This window comes from Embiotoca jacksoni, unplaced genomic scaffold (assembly GCF_022577435.1).
Source record: "Embiotoca jacksoni isolate LCO1_2020_lvr unplaced genomic scaffold, fEmbJac1.0.p SCAF_3, whole genome shotgun sequence".
Lineage (NCBI taxonomy): Eukaryota > Metazoa > Chordata > Actinopteri > Embiotocidae > Embiotoca > Embiotoca jacksoni.
Genome location: NW_027185381.1, coordinates 12,185,090 through 12,202,892, shown reverse-complemented (window position 1 = coordinate 12,202,892; position 17,803 = coordinate 12,185,090). Strand labels below are relative to the sequence as shown.

Sequence of the window (17,803 nt, the reverse complement as noted above, 5' to 3'; positions counted from 1 at the left end):
GTTAACTCGGGTTTTCTGCTTCAGGCTCTGAGCACGTCCACATAAAAGAGGAGGTGTTTGAGCATCTGACCAATCACGAACATGGACAAGTGTACCGACAAGCAGAGCCACATATTATAAAAACTATCATTTAAAAAAAACAACTATGAATGAAGTTAAAGACATAATCCACACATCCTAAACAATAGAAGGATGTGCAAAAAAAAAAAAAAAAAAAAAAAAAATCCGACAGCGTGACTGCGACGCCGAAGTTGAAATACTTAGCCTATAATATCACCTTATCATAAAGCGTCCAGGAAGATCGGACTAATTACATGCGGATATTTCATTAAATTAATGTACTATTAGATGTATTCTCATGACGTGTATTTGTATCATTTCACCTGCAGCCCCGGAGGCGTCAAACGGACAGAGGAGCAAATAAATAAATATAAAATCATAATTCAAAGCGAGAGGTAGGTTTACTGTCAAATCTTATGAGTACAAGTTCAATGCTTCTGATGGTGCATCAATCAGTCCCTGTTGTAGGATGATATCAGTAAAAAAAAAAAAAAACACTGAAATTAATCTATACCTCATAAAAAAACTCACCGGGGAAAGACACAAGAGGTTTGTCGGTGTCTGAACACACTGCCCCCCCGCAGAGGACCGTCTCACTCCGCGTACCGAGCTCCGAGGGATCTTCTCCTATTAGTGATGACACATTTCAGAGAATTGATTGGTCAGTATGCGGTACTTTGGTACGTTTTGATCCGATACCTCGAACATAACCTGCTCGGGACCAGGTTAAGTTTGCAGCATAAGTTACTATGGTGATCCAGCCATCTTAAAAGAGAGCCAGCTTCGTGATACTGACAACGCTTGGCTTTAGTCTCAGCATACCTCGCTAACCCACTAGTCTCACTTCGTAGTTGACCTCTCTGGTGTCCCCGTTTCTATTCAGTTGTGTTTTGCAGGTGCTGATTGGAGGGTCATCAGCATCAGCGAGCGACACCTGGGCCCAGTCTGCTGTCTCGTTAAATCCCCAGCACCGACACAGCAGGATCACAGTGACGATGTTGATACTTGAAAGGTCTTTTACCTTAAAACTTGCATCAATAAGTGAATATTCCACAGATTGGAGCGGGCAGATTCTTTTCCTCATTTTAAGTCATCTTTTGTCTGTGGAGCAATGATGGTGTTAAAGAAAGGAGATGCAAAATATGTGGTTACAAAAAAAAAAAAAAAAAAAAAAAAATCCCTGAAGCAAAGGCTGAACTAAAATCCTACACTTTCCACAATTCAACTTTACAGTGTATTTTCTGAGACCCATCCTGCCTGCTTAAGGCCAAACACCAGACTGTGACACAAGTTTCTTTCTTTTTTTTTTTTTTCTCCAACTTTCAAGTCAGATGTAAACTGTCTGGTCTCAAATCCGGGGAGTGGCCCTTTAAAAGGTGTCCGCACAGACGTCAGTAGTACACAAGACTACAGAAAGCCAAAGAGCTCACACTTCAGACAGTAAACAGGGATCTATTTTATTTTGAACGAGTCTTTTAATTAATGCATTTCAAGTACTCCAAAAATTACATCTCTTTGCACAATACAATTTGAAATTTTTTTTCTTTTAGTAAAAATGTTCAAAGTGAACAAAAATTTTCGATACTGTATAAAACACAGTGAACATTAAAATCAGACAGTAGTATTACTTTTTAATCTTGTGTTCTTTCGGCCTACATCACCTACAACATTTCAACTCAATTTTGGACATTTTCAGTGCACGTTTAGCTAAAAACTTTACCAAGACTACGAAATTAAAAAGAAAGAAAATTTACAGGCATTATTCTTCTGCGCTTCTACCCAAACCATGCCACAGTATAACAAAGACAAAAATGAGGATGTAACATTAACTCCATCACACTGAATTGTTTTTACCATTGATGATGGTGGAGAAAAGTATCATAAGCAAACTCCGGTTCAACTAGCACATATAAAGAACATAAATAACTTAGAAGAGAGGAAAGTTTGTCACATATGAACATCTTTGAACAACTTACTCTGGAATTAGAATACAAAAGAAAATTAAACAGATGTATCAAAATGTAATTTTTCATTTTCAAATGAAATGCAAATTTTTCGAAGTTCTGTACAAGTTTACAGGTAAACTGTCCGGGCCTGACCGTCGGGACGCGGCCCGGGAGATGAAATTTAAAAAGAGCTCCATTTTGTACAGACATGAGAAGTTATAGCAACTGCCGACCCACCTGATTCATCTGACGTGTGAAATTAACCGAGACATGTAGCTGTCCATGTCCCCTCCAGAGCACATGTGTGATCATTAAACACCATCAGGACAGTGTTGTAAGATATTAATGTGATTAGTATTGCATGCAATTAAAAAAAAAAAAACAATAATGCCAGGATCAAATAAAGTCAGAGCACAGAGAACCTGTCCTTTCACCACATATCACGCAAAATCTGTTCTGTATTGTTTCTGCAACACTTTGTGTGCACTCTAAATGAATCGCAGGATTTTGCACAACATATCGCGATCACTTCACCAAATCCTCTCTGTTAGTGTTGTGATTTTCCAAAATGCCCCTTCGCTGCAGCTAAAGGGAGGAAGAAAACACCTGAGGTCGAGCAATCCCACAAAAGAAACAATCAAATCTCCGTCCTTTCATTCACCTCAAGCCCAGAAACCGAACAGGTGCCTCCAGTTTTTATAAAACCTGTGCACAGAGATCAGCTTCATAAAGGTTTATGGCACGCTGATGTAAACTCAGACCGAGGACTGCACTCATGAGCTCTTAAGGGGATTCGGTCCTTCAAACAGCTGCTTGTCTCCTGTGGAAGTGGTGAACACACTGAGGAATGTGTTAGTGAATAATGTGACCATACTGCTGCGTTACACCGCTCGCTCCAGCTGCTCTAAGACAAACATTAATAGCTGTCAAAGGAAATAGTGTTGAGTGACATACAAATATTACAGACCTTGGTCAATTAATAGTCACATTTAATAAATGTGTCCGCATGCCCACATTGAAAAGTTCTTAGATTCGCTATCTGAAGAATAATAGAATGATTTAATCTTTACTTTTTTTCTTTTTTTTTGTGTCATTTTTAAAATTTATTTCCACACTCATGTAAACTAACTCTGTAACATGATACACTGTCACGTCTACGCTACGCCACAGCAGCCTTCACTTTCCCTCGTCTTCATATCCGAGCAGGTAGAATCATCATCAGCTTCAGTTAGTGGTTATTCATTCTTCATTATCAAAAACTAATGTTGTACCAAACTAGGCGACCTTCCCTTTCTGCTCCATAACACTATACCTCAGCTAGTTTGTTACACAACATGGGCAAAACATGATGTTAGCAAAACAAGAAAAAAAACCAAGAAAAAAAACAAGATGAAAAAAGGGACCTTGAACAGAGAAGGCCTAAAATGTGGGATATGGTGACCTTAGTGTTCAAAATGAAAATCTAGCATTGAATGAAAGTGAAAGAGATCCACCTGATTGGACTGTGAAGAGAACTGATGGAGTCAAATCCTCAACAGCAGCGTCCAAGGAACTCATCACAACCATCATTCCTTCATTTATGTGTTAAGAATCCTGAGAGCACTAACCAAAAGTAAAACAAAAGAAAAAAAAAAGAAGTGAAGAATTACACATTTACAGTAGAAGAAATAGTTTGTTTTCACTTATGATACACTAAATATTTACAGTCACATGCAGAAGACAGTCTGCACGAGAGACCGGAGCCTGTGTCTTTTGCCGTTTGACATGTGTAAATCACAAAAGTGCCGCAAATCCCCACTGAGTGTCTCTCATTCCCGGCTGGGATGGCGAAAGAAAAGCACAGAACAATTTCACCAGCAGCCACGGGCTTGTCACTCAAGACGACGTTGCAATAGAACAAAAAAAAAAAAAAAAAAAAAAAAAAAACACATCACAGAATGTACTAAAGCTACACATGATTCCTTAACTCCTTGGCACTCCTTAAAAAGAAAGAAGAAAAAAAAGAAAAGATGGAAAAAGATGCTAGATCGCACTGCATTGGGAATGGCTGATGGTCGAGTCCACTCCACAAAGTGCCAATCGAGTTGCTAGATAGTGTTTTACTCTTTTTCACGTGTCTGTTTTGTCTGCAGATGGAGGATATGATGACGACTAACAACCATGTCAGGCTTTTCTTTGGATGGAGTGACGCTTTTGTTTCCCACTGTAGGCACAAGGAGGAGCCAAGGCATTGGGGGGGGGGGGAGGGTGCTGGGTGCGGGGTCTCAGCGTCTCATCTGGCCCATCTGATAGTTCTCTCTGGGCTGGCGGTGGTGCCTCTGGGGCTGCGCCTGCCGCTGAGGCTGCCTCTGGGCTTGCCGCTGGCCACCGTGCCCGCCGTGGCCTCCGTGCTGGTGGGCGTGCGGGTGCTGGGACTGGTGCTGCACCTGGGAGTTAGCCTGCTGCTGCGCTCGTCGCCTCTTCAAAGTGCCTGTCGGAAGAAAGAGCGCTTGAATTGGGACGGAGTTGAGCTTTACTCCCAACAAACGTGGTCGTCAGCAGTGGGATCACGGTTGCTGGTTTTTGAAAGGTCGGTTTGTAAATGCACGGCCGTATCAGCAGTCCCCCTGCAAACATTGTAGTCCTAAATGTTTTTGTTTTTTTTACGGACCCCATTTGAATTGCTGAAGCTCCAGTTTAGCTGATGTTCTCATAGTGTGACGTGGGACCACCATTTCTGTTTGATAAGCAAAGATTTCCGCACATGATGTGAGAATAATACACGGTGATGTTGGGCTCTCCCAGAGGAAAGATGGCGAGTGTCATACTTGTCATCTTTCCTCTGGGAACGTGTGTATTATTCAGTCCATCCAGTCTTTTCGTGATTTGTTTCAGTCAAAAATACTCGATTTTGCAGCTTTTCTTAAAATTTGTGACGCAATAATTTGTGACGTTTTATGTGGATGTTTTTGTGGTAAAATTGCAGAAAAAAAAAGAAGAAGTAATTTGTTTAAAATACCTGATGAAGAAAGAACCAAAAGTAATCACGTGTAACGTGGCGTGATGGCATTAGCATACGCCACACCATCGCCAACAGCTGCAATATATTTGAGCTTTCATGTTGCCAGAGTCATAAAAGTGTCTTCACTTTAGAAAACACACAAGTCTGTGACTGCAACATAGAATACAAAGGTTACATCTGCTGTAAAAATGAGGGCTTTAAATGCTTATATGACTTGTATAAATAAATAATAATAATTGAACAGAATCTGAGGGGGAAGTGCGATAAATAGTAGCTTAATTCTCATAAGACTATTTCCCTTAAACCCTGTCACTTCCGATTTTGCAGTTTTTCCTCTGCATGTGGTTTGTGTTGTTGACGAGAGCAGAGGTTGACCGACCTTCCCGACTGTAAATGAGGAGTTATTTTTGTTGATAAAGCAAGTTTTGTTTGAAAGGCTCAGTTTGAATTGCAATACCTCCAGCAGAGCTTCTACCGAGTGTATTTACTGCTGGGAATTTTGCATAATTGCAAGCCCCTGAAAATACTGTGGAGATTGATTGAATTTGCATTAATTTTTGGCATCAAAAGTTTACGATTTTCCCGGGAGGATTGATTAGTGTTAACTAGTTTGGTTGCAGTAGCACAAGATCCTGTATGTAGATTTCTGTTGTATGGTTGGAGGGTTATGAGCTCCATTTCAATACTGACTGTTGAGGCCCATAACTGCTCTCATGAAACTGTTTTTACAAAATTGTGACCAAGTAATCCTCATTAAAGATTGCTTGTAATTGACAATGTGTGATTTGAGCTTATTCCACTGGATCATTCAACATATTTAACATTTTGTCAAGAAAAAAAACCAGTAGCTGTCATTTCCATATTTGGAGAAAGACTTAGTAAACATCCTCAAATTTCTATCTAATGTTTTTTATTTAAATGAAAAACATGTTTTCGTGTAGAAGAGAGGCAGAAGTTCACACACGACTTGGTGTGTCAGCTAAATGGTAAAATAGTATTTATGAAGACATATAAAAGCTAAACGTTCTCTGGTGAGATGAACTTTGTAAATGTCTGGACTCACCTGGAAGTGGTTTGGGAGGGGGAAGTTTGGGGTTACTGCTCGGTGTGTGCACACTACAGATCTTAATGAAACCAGCCATGAGCATGATGAGGGCAATACCCATCAGCAGCACTGCCCACCAATGTGCCTGGGAAGACAAAGAAGCACAAATCAAATCCAATCTGCGCAGAAACAACTCATAATAACCAATCGTCCAATCACAATCAAGAAGTCGACACGTACCACGATCCACTCTGCAATGTTCTCATAGAGCTCGGGGTTGAAGATGGCCTTCTTTAGCCTGGCCAGCGGCCCGTCTGCATCCACCAGTCGGCACTTCATGAACACGTCGCAGTAGCCCTTGAAATCATTGCAAGGCGAGCCAGCTGGCAGCGTGGTCACTTTTTTATTAAAGAACCGAGCCAGGCGCTCTGATCCTGTGCTGCTGCATGTGTTTGGATTCACTGCGGAGACAGATCCCAGATATCTCAGCACAATTCAAATGACAATAACAAATAAACCTCAATAACATTTTATTTAAAAGACTCGGTTATAAAACGATGGGGTGTGTGTATATGTGTGTGTGTGTGTGTGTGTGTGTGTGTGTATGACTCACTCTTCTCCATGCAGCACACGTGGCAAAGCTCAGTCTCATCCTTGCCATCTTGGCTGGCACAGGTGCACGCCTCAAGCCCGTATTTCTCGCAGATGGAGCCGGAGCAGCCCTGCGGGGAAGGAGCATGAGGGCAGGTGAGATCAGACCGTGAGTGTATGAATATAAAGTTGCAGGAGGTGTGAAGTCTTCAGCCACTCACCCCGTTGAGGCAGACTTGCGTTTCTCCGTGGCAGGCGGTGAAGTTGGCCTTGGGCTCAGATGTGGGGCACTGGGGACTGACTCCGTTACACATGCCCTGGTGAGCGCACTCCGACTCCTCTCTGCACTTCTCATTATGGCCCTTGTATGAGCACTCAGCAGTACAACAAGGACCCTGGCTGGGGCTGGTGGCAAGAGAACAGGGTTGAGTCAAATCTTAGCACAAATTAGCTTTTAGGTTTTCCTCATTACAGTTCAAAAAGCCACCGAAAAAAGAAACCATCCACATCTACCTGCAGACTTTGTTGGACTTTAATTTGCACTTCTTGTTGTCGGGCTGGTTGGCGTCGTAGCAGCACTGGTCCCTGCACTGATCACTGTAGCCACAGTCGCACTCCTCTCCGGGCTCCACCAGGCCGTTACCACAGATGGGCTGGCCCGACTCTGTCAGAGGGAAGGAAAAATAAACACTGAGGCTGGTTCCCAAAAAACGGTATGTTTTGTTGAACTCTTGACTTTTTGTACAGACTGCTGAAAGTTTACCAGACATTAACTCTGAAAAGTGTCTCATGACAAAACCAGATCAATATTGTTCTGAAAATAATGAGCTTCTGTAATAACAGCAAACAAAATCAAAGAGTGGAAATAGAAACGGACCCTTGAGAGAGCCCAACGCAAAAACCCAAACAGCCCCTCTGTCAGTGTGTTGGTGGAAGAGCAGAAATATACGGCAGTACGGGCGTTCTGGAAACCCACACCAGCTTATTAGTCATATCAGCAAAACTAATGTGTACAAGACTTCAAAACGAGAGCATGTGCAAAACAGATCAACATTTTTAGGCATACTAATTATGCGGTGAAGTAATCAAGTGACCTTTAAAACACGTGTTTGTTGTGCTACTGATTTGAAAGTTGTGACAAGTGTGACATTTGCAAAAGAGCGAAATGAAACAAAAAGAAAAGATTACAAGGAACACTCCTACAATCTGTGGAATACTGTCAAAACTGGACTAACACCAAGATGGCCTTTCAAAGCCAAAACCAGCCAACACGTTGGTGCATTTCTAGCTGCCTACATTAAATTGCTAATTAGAGCAGGGAAACGAGAGTCCGAATAATATGGTGGTTTGAAGAAGGTCAGACAAAAACAGTAAAACGTACCAACAAAACAGTTGCTCCTCTTTTTCTCCAGCACCTGGCTGATGTTGCGAACGCTGCAGATGGAGAACTTATTGTTGTTGAGCTTGTCGCCCGACGTAGCTCTTGCATACATGATATAATTGCCCTTCTCTTTCTTGTCTTGGCTTTTGGATTCTCCTGGGGTGCACTCGGATCCAGAGTCATGCTTCCAGTGAGGAAGACACAGATAATCAAAAGGTTAAAAGAGGAGGGGATGAAGTGTACGAGCTTAATAAATGCAGAAGTGCCACATAAATGTGACACTTCTAAGTAACTCACCGGGGAGCCAAAGTTGTGTCCTACTTCATGTGCAAATGTGATATGGGAGACTTTTGGAGGTACGTGGGAGGCGTAGTTCTGTACAGTGATTATACCCGTGTTGAGAGACTTCTTTTTTCCATCGGAGTACAGCTTGCTTTTTTCACAGATGCCTCCAGAGCTCCCTGAGAAGGAAAAGCATAGCTGGAACAAACCTTCTTCCAAAGCACAGCTACAAAACATGAAGCCTTTCACTCATTAAACATTCATTTTAAACACGATTCATTTCATCATTACTCAAATAGTGTCCACATGACATAATGCTTCACTTGGAAACATAGTACAGTATAACATGCTTACAGTGCATGTTACAAACACATCGTTTGTTATTGCTGGTAAATGACACATAACCTCTTGCTTTTCTGTTATAGCTTCAAACTAAGAATGTGGCACGGAAACATCCGAGTTACTTTTTCACTCTACAATGTCAGTAACACTGAGCAGCTAAATACATTGCTGGGCCTGTAATGATAACCTCTGGGAATCATCACATCTGCATATGTTGACGTCTGAAGCTGCAGTTCAATCAGTCAGCATTTCCAATACCAAACTCCACTGATATTCTTTCTTATTGTAGCTGCAGTGTGTAATTAAAATCATGGTTGCTTTCCAAGATTGAAGAGTGATTGACTGAATGAATGAATGAATGAGTGCATATATCCCTCTAAAGCATTCAATGTGCTTTAAAATGGTTAAAAAAAAAAAAAAAAAAAAAAAAAAAAAAAAAGAAGTTAGAAGGTGCATTCATCTTTCTTTAAAAACAGGACAGACTGTTTGCTGTCAGTACCTGAGGGGGCTCCCACCCAGGCCAAACCCAACACCCCGTCGTCAAAATCTCTGTCGGTGAAGACGTAAGCCAAGCAGTAGTCATCGTGGTTCTGCTCTGAGTTCAGCTCCAGGAACTTCTCCACCCCGATGTTAGCAAAGCGGAATGGGTTGGACTTGTCTCTCTCATCACTGGTGGTGTTTATCTGTGCAGGAGGACGAGGATGATTTCAGAGGGAAGACCGTGACCAAAGCTGAAATGTGAATTTGAAAGCAGCTTGGAAGTAGAAAGACTCACCCTGATCCTTTTCACCATGAAGCTGATGTTACGAATGCCCATGAAGTCTGTGCCCTGATAGATGGCATCAATGGCCTTGACATGACTGGAGATCTGATGGAGTAACAAATGACAAATACAATTTTAACAGCCTGTAACAAATGACAAATACAATTTTAACAGCCTGTTGACCAAACCTGAAGAATCTCACCGCTAAATTCAATCCACACTGTGTGCAGCTATAATCTAGACAATACTGAATGTACATGTGAAGAGGTACATTTTAAGTAGCTTAACAACCAAGTAGTTTAACCAGTAAAAAATATTCTTTCCTCTACATATTACAATGTCATTGAGTGAGAAACAAGTGTGATTCTCTTTGTTTCTTTGTATTGCGTTCAGTCAGTGTGTTAACTGATGCTACAACATCCAATCTTTTACATTCTTCATACTGAATTCAAGGAGTAATGTCATTTTTTTGGAGAATTTTTAAAAGGAATAGTTTGGCATTTCAAGAAGTATGTTTATTGGTTTCTTTGCTGAGAATAACATAAGAACAGTGATGCCACTCTCATGTCTGTAGTCTAACTCGGGAAGGTGCTGGGAGACAGTTAGCCAAAAGAAAATTACATTACACATTACAGTACAAATCTCTCACTGCAATTAACAGCTCGCATGGAATTTCTTGCTCGGCACAACAATGCACTGATGTTCCCTAAACGCCAACGGTAGACGCTAGTTAGTGGGGCTGCGCATGGAGAAGCATCCAACCCCCACTCAGTTACTGCAGTGCGCACAAGTGACAGATATGTGTCCACAAATTATTTGAAAAAGAGTAAAATAAGGTGTTCCCATGGAAGATTGACTTAAATTAAAATTGAGTGATTTTATCTTAGTGGGTGTGCCGCCCAAACAGAGTCTACGTATGGCAAATGCTGCGTCGGCTCACTGATTCTGATGAGATTTACTTGTGCATAAATGTAAGCAAAAGTCCTGCTTTTTAAATCAACAACCTGTTACTGTGGATGTAGCCGTGGTAACAAAATTAGGTACCAAAAGATTTTTTTTTTTTTGAATGCAATATAATATCAAAACAATTCATTCAGTGCCGCTTAAGTACTGAAGTTGGATACCCAGCCCTACATACAACTCTCCCTGGACAGTGAATATGGATTTCCAAAAATGTCAAGCTATTACTCAACCATACAACATTTAACAACATTTTACAATTTAAACAGGCAGTCAGTCACTGTTGTGTACAACCCTAATTTATGATGATTTTCTTCTTTTGTTCCTCTGTTGTAAGTGTTTGATTCACCTCCTGCACTGAATAAAAAGGTGTAATTATTCAAAGAGTAATTGGTTTCATTAGTATCATTTATACCAACTCATTGTTACTGTTGGTGAAAAAAATGTGTCTCTGCACCAACCTCAGACAAATATTACTACCAGAGTAGCATGTATCACGTGAGTGACTCGGCATTACCTGAGCTATGACAGCTTCTCTGGTCTTGTAGTACTTGAAGAAAAGGTGGTCAGTCTGGATGAATAGCTGGCAGGTGTTCTTCTCAACCTGTGCCATCCTCCTCTTCCTCAACAGAACAGGCTCATTATAGCCCATCTCAGTGTGGAGCTCCTGGTGTGAGCGACATGGGAGGGGGAGAGGAGGAAATAAGACAGTTAAATAAAACATATACCGTGTATGGTATTTTCAGCCAAACAGTAAATAATGTCCTGTATTTTTAGGGTTCGGTTCTTAAAGTGCAGTATGTTCATGAGCTGGATTTCTGCAAAGGAACAGGTACTTTCTATGTCACATCCAAGATTATGGCGGGAAAATAGGCAGAAATAAAAAGGAGCAAAACTGCAATGAACATCCAATTTAAGGAAAATATATTTTATCAGTTCAACCAGACAACTGGTTGACGCCTTTCTCAAGCGAGGAGTCCCAGCGTGCCATTACACTTGAGTCTCAGAGTTTAGCACATGAATCATGAATCATGATGACATGTTTTAAGGTACACTGGAAAAGTTGATGTAGCTTCCTTCCTTCCAGAGAGCACAATGAGACCCGTAATAGCTCCTCTCAAATAAACAAATATCATGTTAAACCTTAGTCAGGATGATTGGCTGAAAAATGCTGTAAACTGCATGTTGTAAATATACATGTAGTAACCATGTGTAATTTAACAGTGTACAAAGAAATGACATGATGTCAACCTCCAACTGAGAAAAAAAAAAATACTGAGTGAGAAGTGTTAAGTGTGTGTGCTAGTTTCATTGTACTGTATTCATGTGTGACTAGTAAACAATGCAGTGCCTACGATTAATCAGACAGGTTTAGTGTTGAGGAGTTGTAATGACACATTTTCTTTTGAGTTTTAACGCACGATATTTCCATTGAAATAATATTTCAGTGGCCATTTGTTATTTGTTGTCAAGTTGTGCATGTTTCCAGGCTCCATTACAAACGTGAAACCATGCAGACACTTTGAAAAGGCATCCATGAGGTATCTCTGACCCTGACGAAGTAGGAGAAATTAAAATTTTCCTCAACTCTCTTTAGTAAACCCTGTCAGGGTTTAACGTGGTGAGGGGTGAAGTTCACCTTGGGTGGCTCCACCACAGCAGAGGCTTGGTACTTCTTCATCCTTTCGAACACGGAGCCATCGGCACAACCTCCCTCTGGGCCGTACTTGTGCGGGTAGTCTGAGCGAGAGAGGCAGACACAACACTGTTAGGATTATGGGAGACAATGTTAGCTACTTAACCCCCTGAGTCACTCTATTTCAGGCGCTATTCATGATCAGCTAATGGATGTACTTACACGGCACTTGAGCCTAGCTTTGCTGTGTGAGCTGTTACTTTCCTGTCGCTCTCATTAGCGATTCCTCTCACATTTCTGTTTAATTTGCCCCTCAGCCACATGCTATGTGTACACAGATGATTTGAAATTAGGGGGTGCCAGTGTAGTGAAGTGTACTCGGTGCTCACTGTTAGAACCAACATTGTAAAGACTGTTTAAATGAGCCAGTAGCCCAAGAGCACAATTGTGTTACTCAGCTAATGAGCACCCCGGGTTTCTGTGCTCCCCCGGGGGCGATCACACCAGTCTGCCTCCGTCAGTTCAGCTGTCCTAACCTTGCACTTTCCAAGTCACACATTTACATACATGTATATCCTATTAAACATACTTCATTATTACAAGAAAATAACCTGTCAAAAGGATGCATGTAGCTGAAGTTGCTAGGGACTCACGTATGTCGTCTTCATGGTAGATGACAGAGTGGAAGGGCACGTCTTTGTCCCCCAGGTATCTCTCGACAGGCTCCACGTAGTAAGTGCCATGGTAGCTCTGAATGAAGCCCTCAAACTTACCATCCACAATAGACCCATGAGTCAGGGTACCTTTCTCACCTGGGAATCCAAGTTACAGAGGGATATGTTAGGGGACTCACACAGGATCAGGTAGTGACATTTCAGAGATATGTAACCTGCAGCAACATATTAAAACAATTATATTGCATTTACAGTCTTACCATAGATGTCTCCTGTGTAGATATGAGAGGTATCAAATGGAATCTCATCTCCTGAAACATCCACCTTTAAATCTTGGGCAAACAAGGTGGTGTCCCTCTTCATTCGTAAATTAAAATGCCTGAAATTTAAAAAAAAAAAAAAAAAAAAAAAAAAAATGCAACACAAACACAGAATATGTTTGAATGTGAAGACACTGTAGGTCAGAAAACTTGTCTCTGGATTCATGGATTCATTCTTCCAGAGTGTGAGCTTTTAGATTTTTGGTGTGGATCTGACTTTGGCCTCAGTTTTGGAAGTAAGCAAAATTGCCCCAGCCTTTGCGAAAAAGGAAAATGCAAATGGAAGGGGGGGAAGTGTCAAAGCAAGTGCATTGGCAGAGAGAAAACATCGAAGCTGTTTTCCATTGCAGAGGGGAAACTGCAGGCTTTATTTGGTAAGAGAGTGAACAGAAAATTAGGACATCTTGAAACAATACTGTTTTTTGTTGATCAAACATATGGCAGGGAAACAAAGATGTTACAGTAAACCTTGGGTTTCACATAACACCTACATAGAGCTCTTACTGTATGCTCATATGTGTAAGTTACTGTTCTCCAGGTTCACTCACAGCAGCTAAATTAACTGAGAAAACACAAGGTCTTTGTAAAAATGGAGATCTGAAAACTATGGTCCAACTTGATACGATAGCAAACAAAGGCCTTTATGTGTGTAATGCCTACTGAGTCCTTGTTGTTTTTTGAGACTTAAATCTCATGGGAAAATATGTGCAATTCATTAAAATTCAATCTGAGATTATGTTTATACACAACACCAGCAAAAAATATCAGCTATTTCAGACACGCAAGAACTGTGCAAGCGTTTTAGGCAACCTCGATGTTGTTATCTATCACACAGTCCCATCAGGGAGGCGTCTGATTGGTCCCAAATTCATTCTGCAGTATGACAATGAGCCCAAACAGGCAACAAGAGTCATAAAAGGACTATCTTCAGCGACAAGACGAACAAAGGGTCCTGCAACAGGTGGCACGCCCCCCCGCCCCCCACAGAGCCCTGATCTCAACATCATGGAGACAGCCTGGGACTGCACAAGGAGACAGAAGCAGCTGAGAGCTTAAATACACAGAAGAACTGCAGTCATTCTCCAAGATGTGTGAAATAATGTACCTGACAACTACTTTGTAAAATTGCACACGAGTGCACCGAAGCAAACTGGGGTCGTTTTGAAGGCAAATTAAATAAATATGAACCTTTCATGGCATTGGTTTTTGAAAGCATCCCCACACAAATATTTTGTGCCTAAAACTTCAGCACAGTACTGTAATAAAGTATTTTGTTCAAACCAGGGAGAGGTGTGCTGCAAATTCAACAATCTGAATTGTATCTTTGGCTTTGTCATGAATTTGAAAGGAAAAGAAGCAGACACGTTCCTGTTTTTCAAAGGAAGAGACATCTTCCCTCCGTGTGTTTGTTTGCACAGCTCTTATCATTTTTTTCCCTATTAAGCAGCATCTGAGTTTAGGAACAGCAGGTCCTGTTACAGACAGGACGAGAAACAGCCTTTGCCAAGAACCCAGCCAGATGGTCGTGACTTTGTCAGGGATTGAGTAAACGCTTTCTATCAAACAACACCACCTCTTCAAAATACGGATTGAGGAACCGTGATGAGGACTATATGTATCCATCCATCTTCTACACTTTGAGTGGGCTCCCACTCAGGCAGCATGTGTACAGAAGAACCTGATCCATCACCGGGATAACTAACATGAAGACAAACACATTCACCCTTTCAGATTCATCTAACCTGCATGTATTTAGATTGTGGCAGAAACAAGCTGCAATTAATAATTATTTTCAGTACTAATTTATCTGCCAGTTAATCTTCGATGAATGATTTGGTCGATAAAATGTCAGAGGATAGTTAAAATGCCAGTTACAATTATTGTGAGTCCTATTTTGTGTCTATAAATGGCTTGTTTTGTCCAACAAACAGTTTATACCCAAAAATATCCGCCTACTGTCACAAGACAAAGAAAAGCAGCAAATCTGCAAAGCTTTAAAGGTTGAACAGGGGAATGCCGGTTATTTTTCCTGTCGTTTGATCAAACAATGAATTATTTGGCTCCAATGGAGTCCATAGACGCTACACCGAGAAAAAAAAACAAGGCTGACAACTTTAATCCATCCTCGTCACAGATCAAACGCGATGACCCTGACCACTTTTACAATTTGGTACAACAGGATTAACATAAACAACTTTTAATCATACAGTAAATCCCTGCAACAGCAAACCTTGACCTTTAAATCATAAACAATACAGGTATATGGAATCAGTTTTGCAAATGAGTTAATAAAAAAGACGGGTACATATAGGAATGAGCAATGAGACTTAAAAATATACAGACACATATAAACTTTAGGTTGATATCTTAAAAAAAAAAAGAAAAAAAGAAAAAAAGAACACAAACCTTCCATGGGCATGAAAATCTAAATGAAGGAACTTGTCTTCATGTGAGAGTGCCCTCTTGGCCCTCTGATGCATGCTGTGCACAAGCTCTGTGCTGTAGGACAGGCCTTCATAGTGACGGATGTACTTGTTCAGGGGATTCCTATAGTGTCCTGTGTGAAAAGAACAGAGTGATGCTTATTAGATATTAATTTAAAGAAAATTACTAACTGTAATGTAAAAAGGATGAAATGTAAACGCCCAAATGCTGGGGGAGTAAATATTAGTCCATAGGTTGTTACAGCCTGGGTGCCACAATGAGTCTGTCACAGACTTTGCTAGCTGGAACAGAAACATTTGTTTTGTATGTTTAGCCAAATACTTTTAGGGTAAGGTGCTAAAGTTTGAGTCTTTGAAGTGGAAGTGGAACAACTACGTTTCACAGTGAACAAGTGAGGCATGTTGGGATGGTTCAGGTCCCCAGAAGGTGGATGATCCGGCAGATGTGTGACAGGGAGGATTAAAATGAAGGAAAGTGACAGTAAATCAGTTTGGTCTGTTTTCACATTCAGCTAAATCTGTTTAAGTCAAATGAATACCAGTTTTGGAGCTGCGCTCGACAACAGCCCCCAGCGTCGCAGCATAATTATTTTGCCACCAGAAGAGTGGGTGGTGGGCTTGAAGGAAAAATATTCTGAAGCATCTCCACCCATTTCACCAACTGCTTCACACTCAAAGTCAACTGACTAACGCCATTTCAAGAAAACATACGAATCCTGTTCAGGACATCTATCCCCTCTAAATAATACTAGTCTGTTTTCAGTGTACACTGAGCATTACTGTATCTGCAAAATTGGATTTTTGCTCCATCACATGTAAACCAGAAGAAAACATTTTCTGTAAATAGAGTCTAGTGTCTGTAATTAGGGCTCTCTGGCAGCTAATTATGTCTGACTAGTGAGCCAGAAATTACAGGATTCTGTGTAACTATGAAACAAAGATGGATAAGTAGACCAGGCTTCAGCTACTTCTCTCTTCATGTGCTGTATGAAATATTTAGGTGGTAACATTAAATTTTTCATTGAGGTGACTATGAGAAGTGAAGGCCGTGACTGCAACTCGGAAATGTCTTAATTTCTCAAGCGTTGCAAAAACTGAGATAAAAGTTGCAAGGACTTGTGATTCTTACATATCTATGATTAAAAGAAAACATAAAATATTGAATAATCAACACAAAATATTGGGTGAAGTGAGCCACATGAAGTTGTGTTTGGTACTTCCGACAGTTTGACAAGAAATACAGCCCGATTTTTTTTTTTTTTTTTTTAAATATTTAGATTGCTAAATATAAATATGGATCTTATAATTGAGTGAGAGTTTTACAGAGGTAGGTTTAAGCAGGTCATTTCATTTTAGGGGTACAACATTGCAGTTTAAAAGCACAGGATCAGGATATAGGAGGCGGCGTAATAGCCATCAATACTGCATTTTACAGAGGATCATTTCGTCTTCCAACATTAAAAAAAAAAACAACATACAGAACAAATATTTAAAAAAAAAAAAGACTGAACCCAGACTGGTATCAGCTGTGAGAGAGAAGAATAGCTGGAGGAAACAGCGCTGACCGGTGACAACACGCAACACAATTAAGATAGCAAACGCAAAACTTGAGTCATTGATCTCGCACACGGTTCATGTAATGTCACGTTTTTTGTTGTTGTTTGTTTTAACAAAAGTATGACCGGCTGCACGGCTGACTGGCACGAAGCTACCAGCCCGTTAACCCTTCTCCCATCTTCTCATAACAATGGCTGTCGGCGCTATCCGCACGATAACAACAAAACCGACAATTAAAAACCGGTGACAACACGCGGAAATAACCCGGCAATATCGCTTTTATTTTCAGTAAACCGCACGAATCCACGTCAGCGTTTGCGTCAAGTGTCATTTGTCGGCTCGGAGTAAAACGGTGAAAAGGGTGCAGTCCTCTTCACAACAAGCAGGCCCTTGCTTGATCCCTCCTGTTAGCTAACGAGGCTACCACGGAGGCTTTCTGCTCAGCTTCACGGATTCAAACACCACCCGCGAGCTTTTCTCTCAAAATGCCCCCCACTCACCTTGGGTGTAGTTTAGTAAGGAGACGGAGAGGAAAACTTTAAGTAGAAGCATGTGTGACAAATCCATTGTTAGAGCATTGATGCCGTTTTCACTTTATTGTCCTACTTAGATAGGCGCAGACGCCCTGTGTGTTTATTGCAGCTTCCTCTCATCGCCCCCTCTCTCTCTCTCTCTCTCTCTCTCCAGCGCCGTGACGTCAGACGCAGGGCAGCTCGGCATCCCCCCCCTCCCCTCCCCTCCCCTCCCCCACCCCTTCCCCCCCCTAAACGCATCCATGATCCAGGCCTGCAATACATTACA

At 41.2% G+C, this 17,803-nt stretch overlaps 1 protein-coding gene across 1 annotated transcript; it reads right to left on the bottom strand.

Moving 5' to 3' along the window:
- Positions 1-1,496: 1,496 nt before the first annotated feature.
- On the bottom strand, positions 1,497-17,672 carry LOC138205743 (disintegrin and metalloproteinase domain-containing protein 10-like). The gene is made up of 16 exons (XM_069161944.1): positions 17,503-17,672; positions 15,408-15,558; positions 12,942-13,060; positions 12,661-12,819; positions 12,011-12,111; positions 10,889-11,038; positions 9,424-9,516; positions 9,148-9,331; positions 8,322-8,485; positions 8,025-8,208; positions 7,157-7,307; positions 6,865-7,048; positions 6,666-6,774; positions 6,293-6,513; positions 6,071-6,197; positions 1,497-4,476 (listed from the first exon to the last, which is right to left on the bottom strand). Exons 1-16 carry the CDS (start codon positions 17,567-17,569, stop codon positions 4,271-4,273), a joined length of 2,370 nt encoding a protein of 789 aa, XP_069018045.1. The 5' UTR covers positions 17,570-17,672; the 3' UTR covers positions 1,497-4,270.
- Positions 17,673-17,803: the final 131 nt, after the last annotated feature.

Bases quoted from the DNA above. Each gene is read 5' to 3' on its own strand.
- LOC138205743 (XM_069161944.1), bottom strand. From the start codon at position 17,569: ATGGATTTGTCACACATGCTTCTACTTAAAGTTTTCCTCTCCGTCTCC. The intron at 6,198-6,292 runs GTACGTGTCGAC...TTGTCTTCCCAG, and splicing joins ACATTGCAGAGTGGATCGTG to GCACATTGGTGGGCAGTGCT. The intron at 4,477-6,070 runs GTGAGTCCAGAC...TTCTTCCGACAG, and splicing joins CCCTCCCAAACCACTTCCAG to GCACTTTGAAGAGGCGACGA.